The 18,652-nt window shown below is 44.1% G+C and overlaps 1 protein-coding gene across 3 annotated transcripts in view; it reads right to left on the minus strand.

Annotated features, from left to right (window-relative positions):
• Positions 1-18,652, minus strand: part of LOC121539168 (serine/threonine-protein kinase D3-like) — an 81,550-nt gene that overhangs the window by 33,552 nt on the left and 29,346 nt on the right. For all 3 annotated transcript variants that reach the window (XR_005995322.1, XM_041847472.1, XM_045207516.1), the window contains one exon: positions 4,175-4,313. Coding sequence is in view for 2 of the 3 variants with exons in the window: in XM_041847472.1 (XP_041703406.1) it covers positions 4,175-4,313 (139 nt within the window). In the remaining variant the exon portion in view is untranslated. The remainder of the gene's footprint in view (positions 1-4,174; positions 4,314-18,652) is intronic.

The following is an 18,652-nucleotide window of genomic DNA, read 5'->3' on the forward strand; positions in this document are numbered from 1 at the left end:
TTCTCCCAATCCTCTTCTGGATCATCCAAATGCACTCTAGCAAACTTCAGACGGGCCTGGACATGTACTGGCTTAAGCAGGGGGACACGTCTTTCACTGCAGGATTTGAGTCCCTGGCGGCGTAGTGTGTTACTGATGGTAGGCTTTGTTACTTTGGTCCCAGCTCTTTGCAGGTCATTCACTAGGTCCCCCCGTGTGGTTCTGGGATTTTTGCTCACCGTTCTTGTGATCATTTTGACCCCACGGGGTGAGATCTTGCGTGGAGCCCCAGATCGAGGGGAGATTATCAGTGGTCTTGTATGTCTTCCATTTCCTAATAATTGCTCCCACAGTTGATTTCTTCAAACCAAGCTGCTTACCTATTGCAGATTCAGTCTTCCCAGCCTGGTGCAGGTCTACAATTTTGTTTCTGGTGTCCTTTGACAGCTCTTTGGTCTTGGCCATAGTGGAGTTTGGAGTGTGACTGTTTGAGGTTGTGGACAGGTGTCTTTTATACTGATTACAAGTTCAAACAGGTGCCATTAATACAGGTAACGAGTGGAGGACAGAGGAGCCTCTTAAAGAAGAAGTTACAGGTCTGTGAGAGCCAGAAATCTTGCTTGTTTGTAGGTGACCAAATACTTATTTTCCCCAATAATTCGCAAATAAATTCATTAAAAATCCTACAATGTGATTTTCAGGATTTTTTTTCCTCAATTTGTCTGTCATAGTTGACGTGTACCTATGATGAAAATTACAGGCCTCTCTCATCTTTTTAAGTGGGAGAACTTGCACAATTGGTGGCTGACTAAATACTTTTTTTCCCCACTGTATGTACAGTAGGAGATGCTGGAGGGGAAAGCTGTTCTGTTCAGAGGTCGTGGTTTCTCTCTCTAGGGCTCAGTGCTATAACATCCCATTAATAGCTCAGTGCTATAACAGCTACTTACAGTAGGAGGCGGTACAGCAGAAACTAACAACAAGCTACAAGATTGTCTATAACATCACCTGTTTCAGAGTGATCTGGCATTACAGAGCACACTAAAGACCACTGAGACAGACAGTCTCATTCAACAGACAGGACCAGAGAAGACCAGATCCCATGATAATGATGTTCTTTAATCAGCGAGTTCATAGTATGGTTTGGTTTGTTTCCTATCTGGACTGAAACACAAGGTAGGCCCAGCCATTACCCAGGGGGCTTTGCTCCATCTGCTGCTGTGGTTTGTGTTGGAGGGATATGACTGAGGTCATTCTTGGAAGGGACAGTTAGTTCACAGGAGTGACTCATCCAAGATGTGAATAAGACATCGCTATTCGCTACCAAACCTGTGTGATTACATCCCCCTCCGGCACCAGAGAGAAATCTCTTTCTCACAGTTCTTTTACAATAATTTATGCTGTTATGGTTTTCCCATTGACCAACAAGGGAATCATAATCTTTTACACCAGAATTTAGGTGGAAAACCCTGCGTAATGTCACTAACTATTTGTGTGTGTTTTTTAGTTTCAGTGGGTGTTTTCTCTGATCCAGTTTTACAATAAGACCAAGTTGACATACCAGCATCCCATGAAGGATGCACCAGGGACATTCTCAGTAGCTGTTGCCGTGACGAGATGCAGCTCTGAACAACAAATGTGACATCTATCCACTTAGGGAATAAAATTCACTTTACTGAAAATCCCCAAATACCTGGAAGAGAGAACATTCTTTGGAAGATAAAATAGAGAGACACACCAGGAAGAAAGAGAGAGCAAAACAGACAGCTGCGGCGAGGAACACAGATGGGCGATAGTGGGGTAGACAGACCAAATTTGATAGGCCTAATGATTCCCCCAGCATCCACAGATCACCTTATGACTTCACTTTCTACTGGAGGTCCTTGGACTGTCAAATCTAAAGGTCAAAGCTTAAAGAGCAGCACTATTGATTTCCATGTGAAAATTATACATATGGACACATAGCAACTCCATATGAATAATATATATTTAATTAACTAGCTATATAGATTAATTTCCCAAAAACAACCTGAAATGTGGTTGCTAATGAACTCGGTTTGTCTCTTCCCTTGGAGGGAAACAAATAAAAACTTTAAAATAGTTGTCTTATTGATTAGACAGTTTATGTCAGCGTGTTTCTTTGAAAGCTACTTTATGTAAGGTTTAACTACAGTAAACAAGCTAAGGCATGAGACATCCGAAACAAAAAAGATCTTTGGAGAACCAGATTTTCCCTATTCAAGGAAATATGACAGCAATTGGGTACGGGCACATTTTGGGTCGAACTTCAAAGCGTACAAAAAACTATAGAAAGTCACATGCCACCACACTGTGCATAGCTCCCTGGCAAAAACACATGAAAGAAGGCATTCATGGGCTTTTCAATCACATCCTAGGAAAAAAACACACAGCCTATTAACGGCCTCAACTTTATGAAATGGTTGTTGAAATGTTTTGCATCAAACACCATAGAAGATTGAGCCAATAAATCAATTTCCACAAGCAGCAGGCCTGACATCAATGTGATGTCTGTTTGTTTCATTTTTGACTAATCAGGCTTCACAAGTGTCCATCAGACATAATTCAGAAGTTATAGTCTGTAACATTCATCACCGACTAAAAGTGCTATAAAATAAATATGTACATCCATTTTGTATGCCATATCCTGTCAAATAAGAAGGATGCTGAGTGAGTGTCATGACTCCCTCCGAGCTGCCTCCTCTCCTTGTTCGGGCAGGCTTCAGCGTTCGTCGTCACCGGCCTTCTAGCCACTGCCGCTCCTCTTCTCATCATTCCATTTGTTTTGTCTTATTTTTCACACACACCTGGTACATATCCCCTCATCAGTCTCTGTATAATTATTCCCTCTGCTCCCCCATGTCTTTGTGTGTTATTGTTCCATGTGGAGGTGTCGCTAGCTCGTGTTGAGCATTATGTTACTTTTATCGCCGGGATATTCACCCGTGTGTTTTGTTTTCCCAGTACGCATTTAAGTCGCACTGTACTTGGTTTACACATTGCTGTGGACTGCTGTATTGGCCTAATAAATCCTATTCTATGATTCACACCTCCTACGCCTGGCTCCGTCCTACTCACCTTGTTACAGTGAGATACAAACAGTGAGTGGGATTCTTGGAGCAAACAGCCCTCTCTCCATGTCCAACCCCCTGGTTAGGGATGGCCTGTCCACTATTCCAGAGCCGCCCTGCACAGCTCAGCATGTTAATACTCAGTGGGTCCACTACAATCACTTACTGCAGAGAAAACAAGCCAGGCCCTTTGAGTCTAGCACCAAGAAAAATCAGCTCTGGCCTCCCTCTAACAGTGAGGGAGGTTTTAGGACCAAACCACTGAGCTGTTTGTCTCTCATAACCACAGAACTGAACAACAGGTCTCAAAGAATGTATAGGAATTAATGTTGTCTTTAAAGTATTTAATTCATTTAAATTAGAAGCAACTAAGGGAAGGATAAATAGTATGATTCAAAGATTCCTATTTTCAGTGTGCCAGACTAGAACAGCAAAGCATATCTGAGATTGCATTGCACCAGTTTGACACATGTAGATCTCCTCACCAGATGTAGGCCAACTATAAGGCTAAGACAAGGAAGAAGTGTGGGTGTAGAGCTTGTGGATGTGGCATTACTCTGACCTCACACAGCCATCCAGGTGCAACACTGAAGCTGAAATCTGTCAACCGTCTCAACCCAGAGGGAAGGAGACAGAGGAAACCAGAGGTCTCCTGGATACACTCATCTGGGGCTCACTGCTAAACACCAGCAGATCAGATCCATCCGGCTGCAGAGTTATTTCATGTCTGGATCCATGCAGACAATGCTTCTAGTTCTACCCCGTTGAGAGAGAGCGAGGAGGGGATGTCTAGTCCAGGTGGTGTGACTGTGAGGTGCTTCCCAATGGAGACAGATGGAACAGAACAGAACAGAATGCCTTTACGAGCCAGTGTTTGTTAGACTCAATAGTCAGCAGGAAACTGAAATAATCTGTGACAGGAAAAGAGAGGGGAAACTAGCCACCTGTCTCTGGAGGTGAGCTTTAGATAGGCGTGAAACAGCACTGTACAACACAGGTTTGAATGACAGAACATTTTCTTTACTGAATTAGTACAGATAGCCTACAGTACAAGTCAAAAAGTTCATAAAAGCCGTTAGGGCTGAACCCAGATCAGAACTACTCACCAGAGAGCACCACCTCTATCAGATCTCCCTCATGGATATCTTCTGCTGACATCAGCCTCTGGAGGATGTTCTCAGAGGTCAGGTCATGGCGGAAGAGCAGGATCTTGTCATACATTCCAAAGAAGCCACACTCCGGGAACTGGTGAGGAAGAACCAGAAAAACGGTTGTGAGTATCCACTATATCCAGAATGCATTGGGTGGAACACTCATAATCTAATGGCTTGACCAACAACATACACACAATAACTCATATACACTTTTAGAAATTGGCATCAGCTGATCAAGACCCTGTCTTAATATTCATTCAACAGTTGTTTGCTCTTTCTTTTACCCCTCTCATTTGGTTTGGCCACATTTATGATTATGTTCAATGAGGTTTGCCATATTTACTGGAGAAGTGCTACTAATTTGTGGTGGGCCCCCATCTGATAAATAGGAGTTTATATTGTATACAGTACTGTATAGAGCTCCTTCTCTGACTCACGGAGTAATGGCTGCCTTTATACAGTCATCATTGCCAGATCCAGCAAGCCTGTGGTGTAGGAATGGAACGGGGGTGAGGACACACTGGATGTGTGTGTGTGGAATGAACATTAGGCTGAATATCACCACAGAGAGAGAGAGGGAGCCTGAAACACAGCTGTTTAATCCACCCAAGCCACAATGAGTCACACACACACACACACTCCTGCTCCCATTAACTACTTCCTGTGGCTCACGTCAGCAGTCAACGTGGAGGATGGAGGAGAATTCAAAACACACTGGCTCAGGAAGAGAGCTCACGTTCAAACACCTTTATCCCACTGAAACACTGAAACAGTGGAATGCACTGAATACAGCGGAAGGAAATACCAATCAAATGGCCATTCAATACAGCATGCCACTCTTCTCCATACAGCAATACAAGTAGGCTGAGTGCCACTAGGGGTAGGCTATTGATAATGAAAATGATATATCAAAACCGTACTGACATAGCCATTGTAATAACATTGTAATAACTTTTCTAGTCGATGGTGTGAAATATACTTTAACTATTGCAGAAATTCTATCCAGCTGCATTACGAGCAATATGACAACTCAGCATCTGCTAGAAAAGACAGAACTGTCTTGCTCGTCTTGCTAGCCTTGGTTCTCAGCAGGCAGCCTGAGTGAGGTGAGCTCACTTCAACGGTGCTCTCCAGTAGCTGTGATGTAACCTCCAGCTTGGCAGTCCGTCAGGGCCGGTAATGCTCTGGTATCTCAGATAATGGCCCAGGCCAGCAGACAGCAGGCAGTGAGGGAAACAGAGGAGAGGAGAGGAGAGGAGAGGGGAGGAGGAGGGGTTCACATCCTGAGAGGAATGCCAGAGCAGCAGCATCCTGCAACACAGCCAGGAAGTGAGCCAAGTCAATACTGAGTCACTTCCTGGTCCCAGACCCACAGTTTCCACACAGCTTCCACTGCTCGTGTCAAGACACAGAGGTTAAACACACACAGGTTATACACACATACATGCACACACTCACTAAATCACTGGCGTGCGCACACCCACACACACCTGGCTACACAATATCTTATTTTCATACACACAAATTCAGAATCCATTGTGGTGTCATGTAGCAAAGTGGACATTTCACAACCTCAATCCAATCCAACATTTCCACTGGACATCGAGTTCTGTACAAGAAATGTACCATGTCTCTTGCTAAGCCTGCCTACACTGTATGACACTGTAACCATGGATCTCTCACTCACTGTCTTCCCTGGCAGGGGAGGTCATGTCCTCTGCCTGGCAGGAAAACTATGCCCAGTTTCTGTGAAGGGCAGCAATGCCTTTCTTCACTCCTCTCATCTCTCTCTTCATGAAAGGATAAAGTGTGTTTCCCCAACCCCTCTGCCAGTCAGCCAGCCAGCCAAGAGAAAGCCTGCCTTCATCAGCAGTGTGTCATAATCAGATGTAAGGGTTGATGGGGACTGTCAGGGAGGAAGAGAGCCAGAGAAGGGCCTGGATGGATGTAGGGGGCCATCCTGTGTGGCGCTCATCAAAGCGGGCCCCTAGTGGAGGCCCCCTACAGGGCTGCTTCTCCCTGCCAACATGGCTGCTCTGGCAGGCTCACCTAACACAGCTGCTTCCCTGTCAGGGTCACACACAATGACCACGGAACAATGTGAGCAGTAACACCACGGCCAACGAGGACCACGGGCACCAAGGCTGGCACACAATACAGCAGAGAGGGGAACACCTGGAGCTCCTATAACGCTTCTCTCCAGGGTGGTGGAGCCACTGCTGCAGGCTGACACCAGGAAAGAGGACAGGGGTAGGGGCTACACTGACAAACTATGCAAACTGCTTTTAAATTACACTTGGGTACACTTTGAGATACTATAGAGCATAAACCAGAATTACTGTACTTTATTAACCCTTACATACAAATATTTATACACCCACCCCTAAACAGCACATTCAATGTGCCTAGTCCCCAGAGCAGCAGAGCAGAGCCTTGCTGAAGGCCATTAAATGGCCCAGTCATATAAACACTGATAAACTCCTGTGTTTAAAAGGCCTCCTTTATCCCTAATGCGTATGGAACATGAAAGGCTCTGTCTGTTAGCAGCTGCCTTACATAACTGCATGATCATCCACAGCAGTGCTCCCGGCTGGCCTGGGCTCTGGCGCTAATCTGAGGGGGTAGCCCTTGCTTCTAGTCTGCCTTTATACACAGCAGACCAGTCTGGATCTCCTCCTGTAGGCCTGATTCAGTCTGATGAAGGTCCATAGACTGAAGCGTCGCTATGCTTTTGGTCTGTCTAGCCTAATCCACCCATGGCCAGTACTAGGCCTCTAGACATGTCTAGTGGGAAGGAGGGCTGAGCAAGCTGGGAAAAGGGAGAGTGAGAGTGCTCACACACACCATAACAATGACCCCAGTGTTAGGGCTACTGCTGCTGGCTTTAACGTAGCTGAGATAAGCTGGGGTCCTGGGGAGAGCAGGGAGTTATGGGAACAAAGAGATAAGATTACCGGTGGGGAGAAGGGACCACAAAGGCTGTGTGTGTGTGTGTGTGTGTGTGTGTGTGTGTGTGTGTGTGTGTGTGTGTGTGTCTGTGAAGACAGGGTGCTGAAAGGAGGGTGTGAGAGCAAGGAGAGCTCAGTGGATAGGGATCTTATGATAGCTGCCCTGCTTTCCACAGGATCCCACTTCACTGGGCTTGGTGTTTTCATCGCTTTGGGATTTTATTGAGGAGGATTGCAAGAGTTTATCCAAATGTAGACATTACTAAACAACATCAAGAACATGTATCTTTACACAGCTTAATGTTTCCAAAACAAAAGACATCCTAAACCCTGTCATACTTTAAAGTGATTAATTGCATGGCTCTAGCATTATCGCATCCTTCCGGTGTCCAGAGCGCCATGTCAGGGTGAGGTTTTCCTCCATACATCTGACATTCCTGCTCTCCAGACCCGGGGCCCCGGGACCAGCCCCCTCCACTTCCCCTCCTCCCCTGCTCTGAGACCTGGCCAGCTGGAGTCACCTCCTGTTGGCATTTACTGCAACACTTTCCACTGCACGTAGTTCCCATTCCAGCTGCATGCAGCTCAGGGCTACAGATTGGTACAGTTCTGTAATGGGGAAAGGGCTGGGTAGAGGGCTGTGGAGAGAGCTGAGTAGAGGGCTGGGTAGGGGGCTCTGGAGAGTAGTGGAGCAGGTCGGTGTCCACATCACTAAGGAATTAACACCAACACAGTCGTGAAGAAGGCACGACAACACCTCTTCCCCCCCAGGAGGCTGAAAAGATTTGGCATGGGCAAACAGGTCCTCAAAAAGTTATACAGCTGCACCACTGAGCGCATCTTGACTGGCTGCATCACCGCTTAGTATGGCAACTGCTTGGCATCCGACCGCAAGCCTCTACAGAGTGTAGTGCGTATGGCCCAGTACATCACTGGGGCCGAGCGCCCTGCATTCCAAACCTCTATACCAGACAGTGTCAGAGAGAATGCCCTAAAAATGGTCAAAGACTCCAGCCAACCAAGTCATAGACTGTTCTCTCTGCTACCACATGGCAAGCGGTACCGATGCACCAAGTCTGGAACCAACAGGACCCTGTACAGCTTTTACTCCCAATCCATAAGACTGCTAAATAGTTAACCAAATAGCTACCCAGACTATCTCCATTGACCCTTTTTGCACTAACTCTTTTGAATCATTACATGCGATGCTGCTACTGTATATTATCTATCCTATTGCCTAGTCACTTTACCCCTACCTATATGTACATATCTACCTCAATTACCTCATACCCCTGCACATCAACTCGGTACTGGTACCCTGTGTATATAGCCAAGTTATCGTTACGCATTGTCTATTTATTTGTTGTGGGTTTCTTTCTATTCTTTTTCTATTCTACACATGTTGTTTACCAAGCACGTGACAAATACACAGGAGGGAAGAGAATAAGCTGTGCAAGTTTACTGTATCCAAAATGGGGAATAGCCAGGTGATTGTAAAACGTATGTATGACTGTATGCATGCATGACTGTAAGTCACTTTAGATGAACGCTTCTGCTAAATGGCATATATCATATATTGATTGTATACAGTGCATTTGGAAAGTATTCAGACCCCTTGACTTTTTCCACATTTTGTTACGTTACAGCCTTACTCTAAAATTGATTAAATTGTTTTTTTTCCTCATCAATCTACACACAATACCCCATAATGACAAAGCAAAAACAGGTTTTTAGATTTTCTTTACAAATTTATAGAAAATAAAAAAACTGAAATATCACATTTACATAAGTATTCAGACCCTTTACTCAGTACTTTGTTGAACCACCTTTGGCAGCGATTACAACGTTGAGTCTTCTTGGGTATGACACCAAAAGCTTGGCACACCTGTATTTGGGGAATTTCTCCCATTCTTCTCTGCAGATCCTCTCAAGCTCTGTCAGGTTGGATGGGGAGCGTTGTTGCACAGCTATTTTCAGGTCTCTCCAGAGATGTCCGGGCTCTGGCTGGGACACTCAAGGACATTCAGAGACTTGCCCCGAAGCCACTCCTGCGTTGTCTTGGCTGTGTGCTTAGGGTCGTTGTCCTGTTGGAAGGTGAACCTTCACCCCAGTCTGAGGTCCTGAGCGCTATGGAGCAGGTTTTCATCAAGGATCTCTCTGTACTTTGCTCCGTTCATCTTTGACTCGATCCTGACTAGTCTCCCAGTCCCTGCCGCTGAAAAACATCCCCACACCATGATGCTGCCACCACCATGCTTCCCCGTAGGGATGGTGCCAGGTTTCCTCCAGACGTGACGCTTGGAATTCAGGCCAAAGAGTTCATTCTTGGTTTCATCAGACCAGATAATCTTGTTTCTCATGGTCTGAGAGTCTTTAGGTGCCTTTTGGCAAACTCCAAGTGGGCTGCCGTGCCTTTTAATGAGGAGTGGCTTCCGTCTGGCCACTCTACCATAAAGGCCTGATTGGTGGAGTGCTGCAGAGATGGTTGTCCTTCTGGAAGGTTCTCCCATCTCCACAGAGGAACTCTAGAGCTCTGTCAGAGTGACCATCGGGTTCTTGGTCACCTCTCTGACCAAGGCCCTTCTCCCCCGATTGCTCAGTTTGGCCGGGTGGCTAGCTCTAGGAAGAGTCTTCCAAACTTCTTCCATTTAAGAATTATGGAGGCCACTGTGTTCTTGGGGATCTTCAACGCTGCAGAAATGGTTTGGTACCCTTCCCCAGATCTGTGCCTTGACACAATCCTGTCTCGGAGCGCTACAGACAATTCCTTCGACCTCATGGCTTGGTTTTTGCTCTGACATGCACTGTCAACTGTGGGACTTTATATAGACAGGTGTGTGCCTTTCCAAATCATATCCAATCAATTGAATTTACCACAGGTGGACTCCAATCAAGTTGTAGAAACATCTCAATGATGATCAATGGAAACAGGCTGCACTTGAGCTCAATTTCGAGTCTAATAGCAAAGGGTCTGAATACTTATGTAAATAAGGTATTTATGTTTTACATTTTTAATACATTTGCTAAAATGAATAAAAACCTGTTTTCACTTTGTCATTATGGGGTATTGTGTGTGGATTGCTGAGGATTTTTATTTATTTCATCCATTTTATAATAAGGCTGTAACATAACAAAATGTGGAAAAAGTCAAGGGGTCTGAATACTTTCCGAAGGTATTGATCATATTGATTGGTTGCACATGGAGGCACTTGCATTGGCAAGCTCTATCGTAGCTGTGTTGTTGTTAGGCAATAAGGATGACTAACGTAACAGAGTGGCATCCAGGCTGGTTAGAGAAATGGCACACACATCTTGGGTCAGGTACCATAGTGACTAAGCATGGCCTTTGTAATCAACACACACTGTGGGGCTAACAGCACACAACCATTCAGCCCTACTCTGCACAAAGAGACGCAGCGCGACCACACACACACCAAAGACACCAACATGGCAAATCAATGTGTGAGGTCCACACGGCACACTGGAAAGCAGAGTGGAAAAGAGCTTCGCCATGGTAAGCTTTTGTTAAACTGACTAATCTGCCATTGATATGCTAAATCCTGTTAGAGGCAGAAAGAGAGGGAAGGGAAGGATAGATGGATGGGGCAGACGAGAAATATGATACATTTCAATGAGTGCCAAAAACAAATAGCCTCAGAACACACATGGAAATCGAGTCTGACACAACTGTTCTGGTTTGAATGAACAAACCCGTTTAAATGAACAAACCCATGTCAGGCTACAGTTAGTCTCTGAGAAACAAGATTTACTTCTTGCTTAACTGCAACAAATTTCAAAAGAACAGTGAATCGAAGATGCTAATGAATTTGAGAATTGATGTTGTCATAAATCACCCAGACTACTCAATGTAGAATAACGAACAGTATTGATAGTATTCAAAAAACAAACAAGGACAAACAAGATAAAACGTTGCTGTATCTTGATTGGTGTATCTTGACATGTCAGTGACACCAATGTAAAACATTCCTTCAATGCGTTAAAAGCTCAAATATTTTCAAATTCAGGGAAGGAAATCGGATGTGTAGTGCATTTTCTATGCTGGTGTGTGTGTGTGTGTATCTGTGTATCTATATGGTGCCTGTGTGTGTCTGTGTGTGTTTGTGTGGGGGGGGCCAAAGGGTATCAGTCATCAGTGTGAGAGGAGGGTAGTAACAGGGAAACCCTGTCAGAGAAGGGAGAGTGGAGCTGGCAGGGTCTGACAGATGGACACATGATTACACTGAGGAAGGTGTGCTGTCTGACCCGGGCTGCCTGACACCTTTATGAGGCTGGCCCTAGGCCAAGTCTGCAGTGATGGACAGCTACAGTACAGGCTTTGTTTAACCAAACCCATGTTTCAACAAGCAACTGGTACTGCTATTTGGCTGTGTAATATGAAGGATGATACTCAAGGAGAACATCAAATGAGCTATATACGCTACTTACTCCAGCGGCGGCAGGTAGCCTAGCGGTTAAGAGCGTTGGGCCAGTAACCGAAAGGTCACTGGTTTAAATCCCTGAACCAGGGCCTCCCGAGTGGCGCAGCTAAAGCCTGGGGTTCGATCCCAGGCTGTGTCATTACCGGCCGTGACCGGGAGTCCCATAGGGCGGCGCACAATTGGCCCAGCGTCGTCCGGGTTAGGGGAGGGTTTGGCCGGGGGGAATTTACTTGGCTCATTACGCTCTAGCGACTCCTTGTGGCAGACCGGGCGCCTTCAGGCTGACTTTGGTCATCAGTTGAACAGTGTTTCCTCCAACACATTGGTGCAGCTGGCTTCTGGGTTAAGCAAGCGGGTGTTAAGAAGTGCAGCTTGGCGGGTCATGTTTCGGAGGACGCATGACTCAACCTTCGCCTCTCCCGAGCCCGTTGGGGAGATGCAGCGATGAGACAAGATCCTAATCACGAAATTGAGGAGAAAAAGGGGGGTGAAAATTACAACAATAAAAAACAAATTCTGCCTTTGAGCAAGGCAGTAAAACCCCTAACAACACCTGCTCCCCGAGTGCCGATGACATGGACGTCAAATAAGGCAGCCCCCCCCTCTCTGACTCTGAGTTTGGGTTAAATGCAGAAGACACATTTCGGTTGAATGCATTGAGTTGTGCAACTGACTAGGCATCCCCTTTTCGTTCCCTTACTCCACTAGTGACTCTGCAGCAACATACAGAAAAATGAGATCTTGTGATTCCTGTGAGGGTATAGCCTCTACATCAGTACTAGGCGTTACATGGTCAATATGTTAGGGCCACAATCATTTTAGAACCACAGAAGGCTTACAGTTAATTTTTAGTAGAATATTAGTGGGTCGTTCCACGAAAAGAGCACAGTTTGCGTCGATATTTTAAGTAGAAATTGTGCACCAATATTGAATTTTAAAAGCCTGTTATATTAAATTAAGTTCCATTTAATACAAATCACATGGGAAATTCAATACATCAGATTTTTTATATCTATAAAGACTTGCTAAAGTGCCAAAAACCTGCATTTTGACATGTCCCTCGCCATGTTTTTCTGACTTCTAGGAAGATTTTAACCCACTTAACCACAAAACTTCTCAAAGTTTTCACTATCATTGTAAAGCACTAATTATGTTCTTGCTTTGACAAAGTCATTTCTGAAGGTTATTATTTATTTCATGTGATTAGTGATTCATTTACGTCTGTCCCTCATTTTAAGGTCAACCCTGTTACATAATAATAATAATAATAATATGCCATTTAGCAGACGCTTTTATCCAAAGCGACTTACAGTCATGCGTGCATACATTTTTGTGTATGGGTGGTCCCGGGGATCGAACCCACTACCTTGGCGTTACAAGCGCCGTGCTCTACCAGCTGAGCTACAGAGGACCACATGAACTGAACTCTCGTTTTAATATGGTCAAACTATTCCTTTTTAAATTATTTTTTCAAAAGAAACATTGAACATATAGTCAAATCATATTGTAATAGCAGGTGAGCTGGTTCTACTCTTTTTGGCAATTTCCTGGTGTTTTGTGGTGGAAAGCTGAGTGAGTCAAGCATAACATGTCAACCCTGTTACCCATAGATAGCCTAGAAATTGTTTCACAATTTCAAATGTAGTTTACGAAGGTTCAATCAGTAAGGCTGGTCTGAATGGCCTGCTCACTAATCTTCATACAGTAACTACAATATACTTCACATTCACTTCTATGGGCATAGTGGGAATGTACACTGAGAATACAAAACATTAAGAACACCTGCTCTTTCCATGACATAGACCAGGTGAATCCAGGTGAAAGCTTTGATCCCTTATTGATGTCACTTGTTAAATCCACTTAAATCAGTGTAGATTAAGGGGAGGAGACAGGTTAAATAAGGATTTTTAAGCATTGAAGCAATTGAGACATGGATTGTGTATGTGTACCATTCAGATGGCGAATGGGCCAGACAAAAAATTTAAGTGCCTTTGAACGGGGTATGGTAGTAAATCAAAGCCAATCAAATGTTATTTGTCACATGCGCCGAATACAACAGGTGTAGATCTTACAGTGAAATGCTTACTTACAAGCCCTTAACCAACAATGCAGTTTTAAGAAAAATAAGTGTTAAGTAAAAAATAAATAACAAAAAAATTAAAATAACAAATCATTAAAGAGCAGCAGTAAAATAACAGTAGTAGGTGCCAGGCGCACCGGTTTGTGTCAAGAACTGCAACGCTGCTGGGTTTTTCACGCTCAACAGTTTCCTGTGTGTATCAAGAATGGTCCACCACCCAAAGGACATCCAGCCAACTTGACACAACTGTGGGAAGCATTGGAGTCAACATGGGCCAGCATCCCTGTGGAAGGCTTTCAACTACACTATGAAACAAAGATAAATGACATAAAGAATGATAGTAAAAAGCTTTGGAGCACCTTAAATGACATTTTGGGCAAAAAGGCAAACTCGGCTCCATCATTCATTGAATCACAAAACCCACTGATATTGCCAGCTACTTTAATTATATATATATTTTTTCTCCCAATTTCAATTACGATCTTGTCTCATCGCTGCAACTCCCGAATGGGCTCGGAAGAGGCGAAAGTCAAGTCATGTGTCTTCCAAAACATGACCATCCAAACCGCGCTCCTTAACACCCGGCGGCTTAACCTGGAAGCCAGCTGCACCAATGTGTTGGAGGAAACACCGTTCAACTTACGACTGAAGTCAGCCTGCAGGCGCCCGGCCCGCCACAAGGAGTCACTAGAGCACGATGAGCCAAGTAAAGCTTCCCCGGCCAAACCCTCCTCTAACCCGGACGACGCTGGGCCAATTGTGCGCTGCCCTATGGGACTCCCGGTCACGACCGGTTGTGACACAGCCTGGGATCGAAGTGACGCCTCAAGCACTTTGATGCAGTGCCTTAGACCGCTGCACCACTCAGGAGGCCCTTTAATTATTTTTTCCTTGGCAAGATTAGCAAACTTAGGCATGACATGCCAGCAACAAATTCTGACACTACACATCCAAGTATATCTGACCAAATTATGAAAGACAAGCATTCTCATTTTGAATTCCGTAAAGTGAGTATGAAGTATGAAGAGGTGAAAAAAGTATTGTTGTCTAACAATGACAAACCACTGGGGTCTGACAACTTGGATGGAAAATTACTGAGGATAATTGCGGATAATATTGCCACTCCTATTTGCCATATCTTCAATTTAAGCCTACTAGAAAGTGTGTGCCCTCAGGCCTGGAGGGAAGCAAAAGTTATTCCCCTACCTAAGGATAGTAAAGCCCCCAGCTGTCCCGCATAGGGCTACCTGCATCACAGCATCTGGCTCCGAGGATCATCCCTCGTCTCTGTCTCTGTTGTTCATTCAGTTAAGCCTGCACTTGATTTAATTATTTTGTGAACCTTGCATTCAATTGCCCCTCCCTGTTGCACACAACAAGCTTCCATTCCCCCTGTCACAAGGGGATTCATGGCTGATTTAAGATGAAAACCTCAACCCTGTTATGGCCAATCCTGTTACTATATTGGCACTTACTACGGTAAAGTACCTTAAACTGTATAAGGCTGAGCCATGCACAAGAAGAGCTTCCATTTACCCTAGGTAAGGCACTATTCCAGACTTCGTTAGAGATCTCTCCACCAAGTTCCTTTTCCCACTCAGATCAGATTTTACTAAGTGATGGGTTAACAAGGGACATGATTATCTAAAAAATATGGGTTATGAGTCCCTTCAGTTGAAATTGTGTTTTCAAAAGGGCATCCAAACCCGATCCGGGTGGTAGAATTGGAAAGGTGGGGCTTTGAATGTGGATAAACTGGATAATTTGGAGATACCTAAATAAACTTGAACAGGGTAGATTCAATTTGATAGCAAGGTCATCAGAATTGGCTAAGGTGTCATCAATATAGAGGTCATTAAACTTAGTAAGGCCATTACTCTGCCACAGCCTTAAAGCTGAATCCAGTTTAGCTGGAAGGAAGAGGTGATTATTACATATAGGACCTTGACTAGAGATATCACAGAATTTAAAATGTTGATGGAATTGAGTCCAAATTTTAAGAGTATTGATAAGAATTGGATTGGATGTGTAGCGCGAAGCTGAGAGAGGAAGAATGGAGGTGACTAAAGCTGACAAAGAGGAGGAGAAACAGGAGTTGGCTTCTGTTTGACACCAGTCAGTTTCTGGAGTGTGAAGCCAGTAAACAATCTTTTGTATATTTGCTGCCCAGTAATAATACATAAGTTAGGAAGGGCTAGTCCTCCGTGTGTTCTATCTCGCTGGTGGAATGCTTTACGTATTCTTGGACTGCCATCGCTCCATAAAAACGAAGATACAAGTTTATCTACTAAAATGAAAAAAGACTTGGGTAGAAAAAGAGGGAGATACTGAAATAAATACAGTAATCTGGGCAATACATTCGTCTTGATAGAATTCACTTTACCAGATAAAGTGCGATGGAGAACACTCCATCTCTGAAAGTCCAGTTTAAGTTTGTTAATCAGGGGAATAAAGTAAAGGTATCATCCAGGAGAGAGGACAAGGTACGGGTGATATTGAGCCCTAAATATTTCATGCCAGACTTGGACATACGAAATGGCACGGTATCCTGCGGAATTTGTAATGCTAATTCATTAATAGGCCAAAAATGTACTCTATTCGTGGAACGACCCTATTACTTTTAGCAATCCCATTGAGTGCAGTGTTGTAGGTTCAACAAGGTACTGAGCGCCAGAGGTGAGACAATTTTTTTAATGTATCCTTTATTTAACCAGAGAAGTCACATTGAGATTTACATCTCTTTTTCAAGTGAGCACTGGCCACGATAAAGCCCATCACAAGACTAGAGTGTGAAACGAGGTGTTTTTATCTGCCATAATGCAGCCATTCATAGCTGTGTGTGACATCAGCACAAAGAACAGCCTGGCCCTTCAACCCCAGACCGACCGCCCTACCGGGAAGCACAAGATGTTATTCAGTTGTTTTAGTGGCCTGGTTAACTACGGTCTACGACAAAGAGGAAAATTGTTTTGATGTCAAACGCAAAACTGTTGTTTAACTTCGTGGCACATGTTACGGACCACATCAGTGGAAAATGCGCTGAATACACAGTCCAGAATCTGCACATAGGAAAAGCTAATTGTGCTCTATGTGGCCTTGGGGAAAGTAATTGGAGTGTAAGAGTCACATCAAGCACATTTAGTGGAAATGGCAAACTGTGTTAATTATTATATTAAGTTTCCCTCTGTCTCCAGTGAAATTATTGCATTGGTCTTATATTAGATGGTTAATATAATTGGTCATATTATATCCCACATAGCCAAGAGAGCATTAACATAAACTATGTGTAAACAACAGCATTCATATTGAAACCCACCTCCTGCAATGAAGATTGTATAATAAACATTTGACACTTGGTTCTATTTAATATTATGTACTGGACACTAGGGTTGGACGGTATACCGTATATACCGTATACCAGGGTATTTGGAAATACCCATGGGATGATTTTCATATACCGTCAATACCGTTAAAACTATTTATTTTAAGTTTTTGAATACGTTTGAATATTTGTAGCTACTTTTAAGTAAATACATGCAGTCAACTTGTGCAATACTTTAGGAGATGAAGCAGATCGTGTTTTTCATTTCACCGGTCACGTTATTTTTTATTATGAAGCTTACTGTAATTACCCAGAACAGCAGCCAGTCACGTACAGTGGCATGCGAAAGTATTCACCCCCCTTGGCATTTTTCCTATTTTGTTGCCTTACAACCTGGAATTAAAATTGATTTTTTTGGGGGGGGTTGTATTATTTGATTGACACAACATGCCTACCACTTTGAAGATGCAAAATATTTTGGGGGGTGAAACAAACAAGAAATAAGACAAAAAAACAGAAAGCTTGAGCGTGCATAACTATTCACCCCCCCAAAGTCAATACTTTGTAGGGCCACCTTTTGCAGCAATTACAGCTGCAAGTCTCTTGGGGTATCTCTATAAGCTTGGCACATCTAGCCATTTTTGCCCATTCTTCAAGGCAAAACTGCTCCAGCTCCTTCAAGTTGGATGGGTTCCGCTGGTGTACAGCAATCTTTAAGTCATACCACAGATTCTCAATTGGAGAATTTCCCTGTATTTAGCGCCATCCCTCATTCCTTCAATTCTGACCAGTTTCCCAGTCCCTGCCGATGAAAAACATCCCCACAGCATGATGCTGCCACCACAATGCTTCACTGTGGAGATGGTGTTCTTGGGGTGATGAAAGGTGTTGGGTTTGCGCCAGACAAAGCGTTTTCCTTGATGGCCAAAAAGCTCAATTTTAGTCTCATCTGACCAGAGTACCTTCTTCCATATGTTTGGGGAGTCTCCCAAATGTGTTTGCTTCTTTTTTTCTTTAAGCAATGGCTTTTTTCTTGACACTCTTCCGTAAAGCCCAGCTCTGTGGAGTGTACGGCTTAAAGTGGTCCTATGGACAGATACTCCAATCTCCGCTGTGGAGCTTTGCAGCTCCTTCAGGGTTATCTTTGGTCTCTTTGTTGCCTCTCTGATTAATGCCCTCCTTGCCTGGTCCGTGAGTTTTGGTGGGCGGCCCTCTCTTGGCAGGTTTGTTGTGGTGCCATATTCTTTCCATTTTTTAATAATGGATTTAATGGTGCTCCGTGGGATGATCAAAGTTTCGGATATTTTTTTATAACTCAACCCTAATCTGTACTTCTCCACAACTTTGTCCCTGACCTGTTTGGAGAGCTCCTTGGTCTTCATGGTGCCACTTGCTTGGTGGTGCCCCTTGCTTAGTGGTCAAATCAAATTTTATTTGCCACATGCGCCGAATACAACAGGTGTAGACCTTACAGTGAAATGCTTACTTACAAGCCCTTAACCAACAATGCAGTTTTTAATAAAATAAAACAATTTGTTAAGTAAAAAATAGATAAGTAAAAGATTTACCCTCCTGTGCCTGACTCCTTCAAAATCCCCTCAGCAGGAGAGGAGCACCTGCCTGGAGTCATGGCACAGGTCC

This window comes from Coregonus clupeaformis, chromosome 25, assembly GCF_020615455.1.
Source record: "Coregonus clupeaformis isolate EN_2021a chromosome 25, ASM2061545v1, whole genome shotgun sequence".
NCBI lineage: Eukaryota > Metazoa > Chordata > Actinopteri > Salmoniformes > Salmonidae > Coregonus > Coregonus clupeaformis.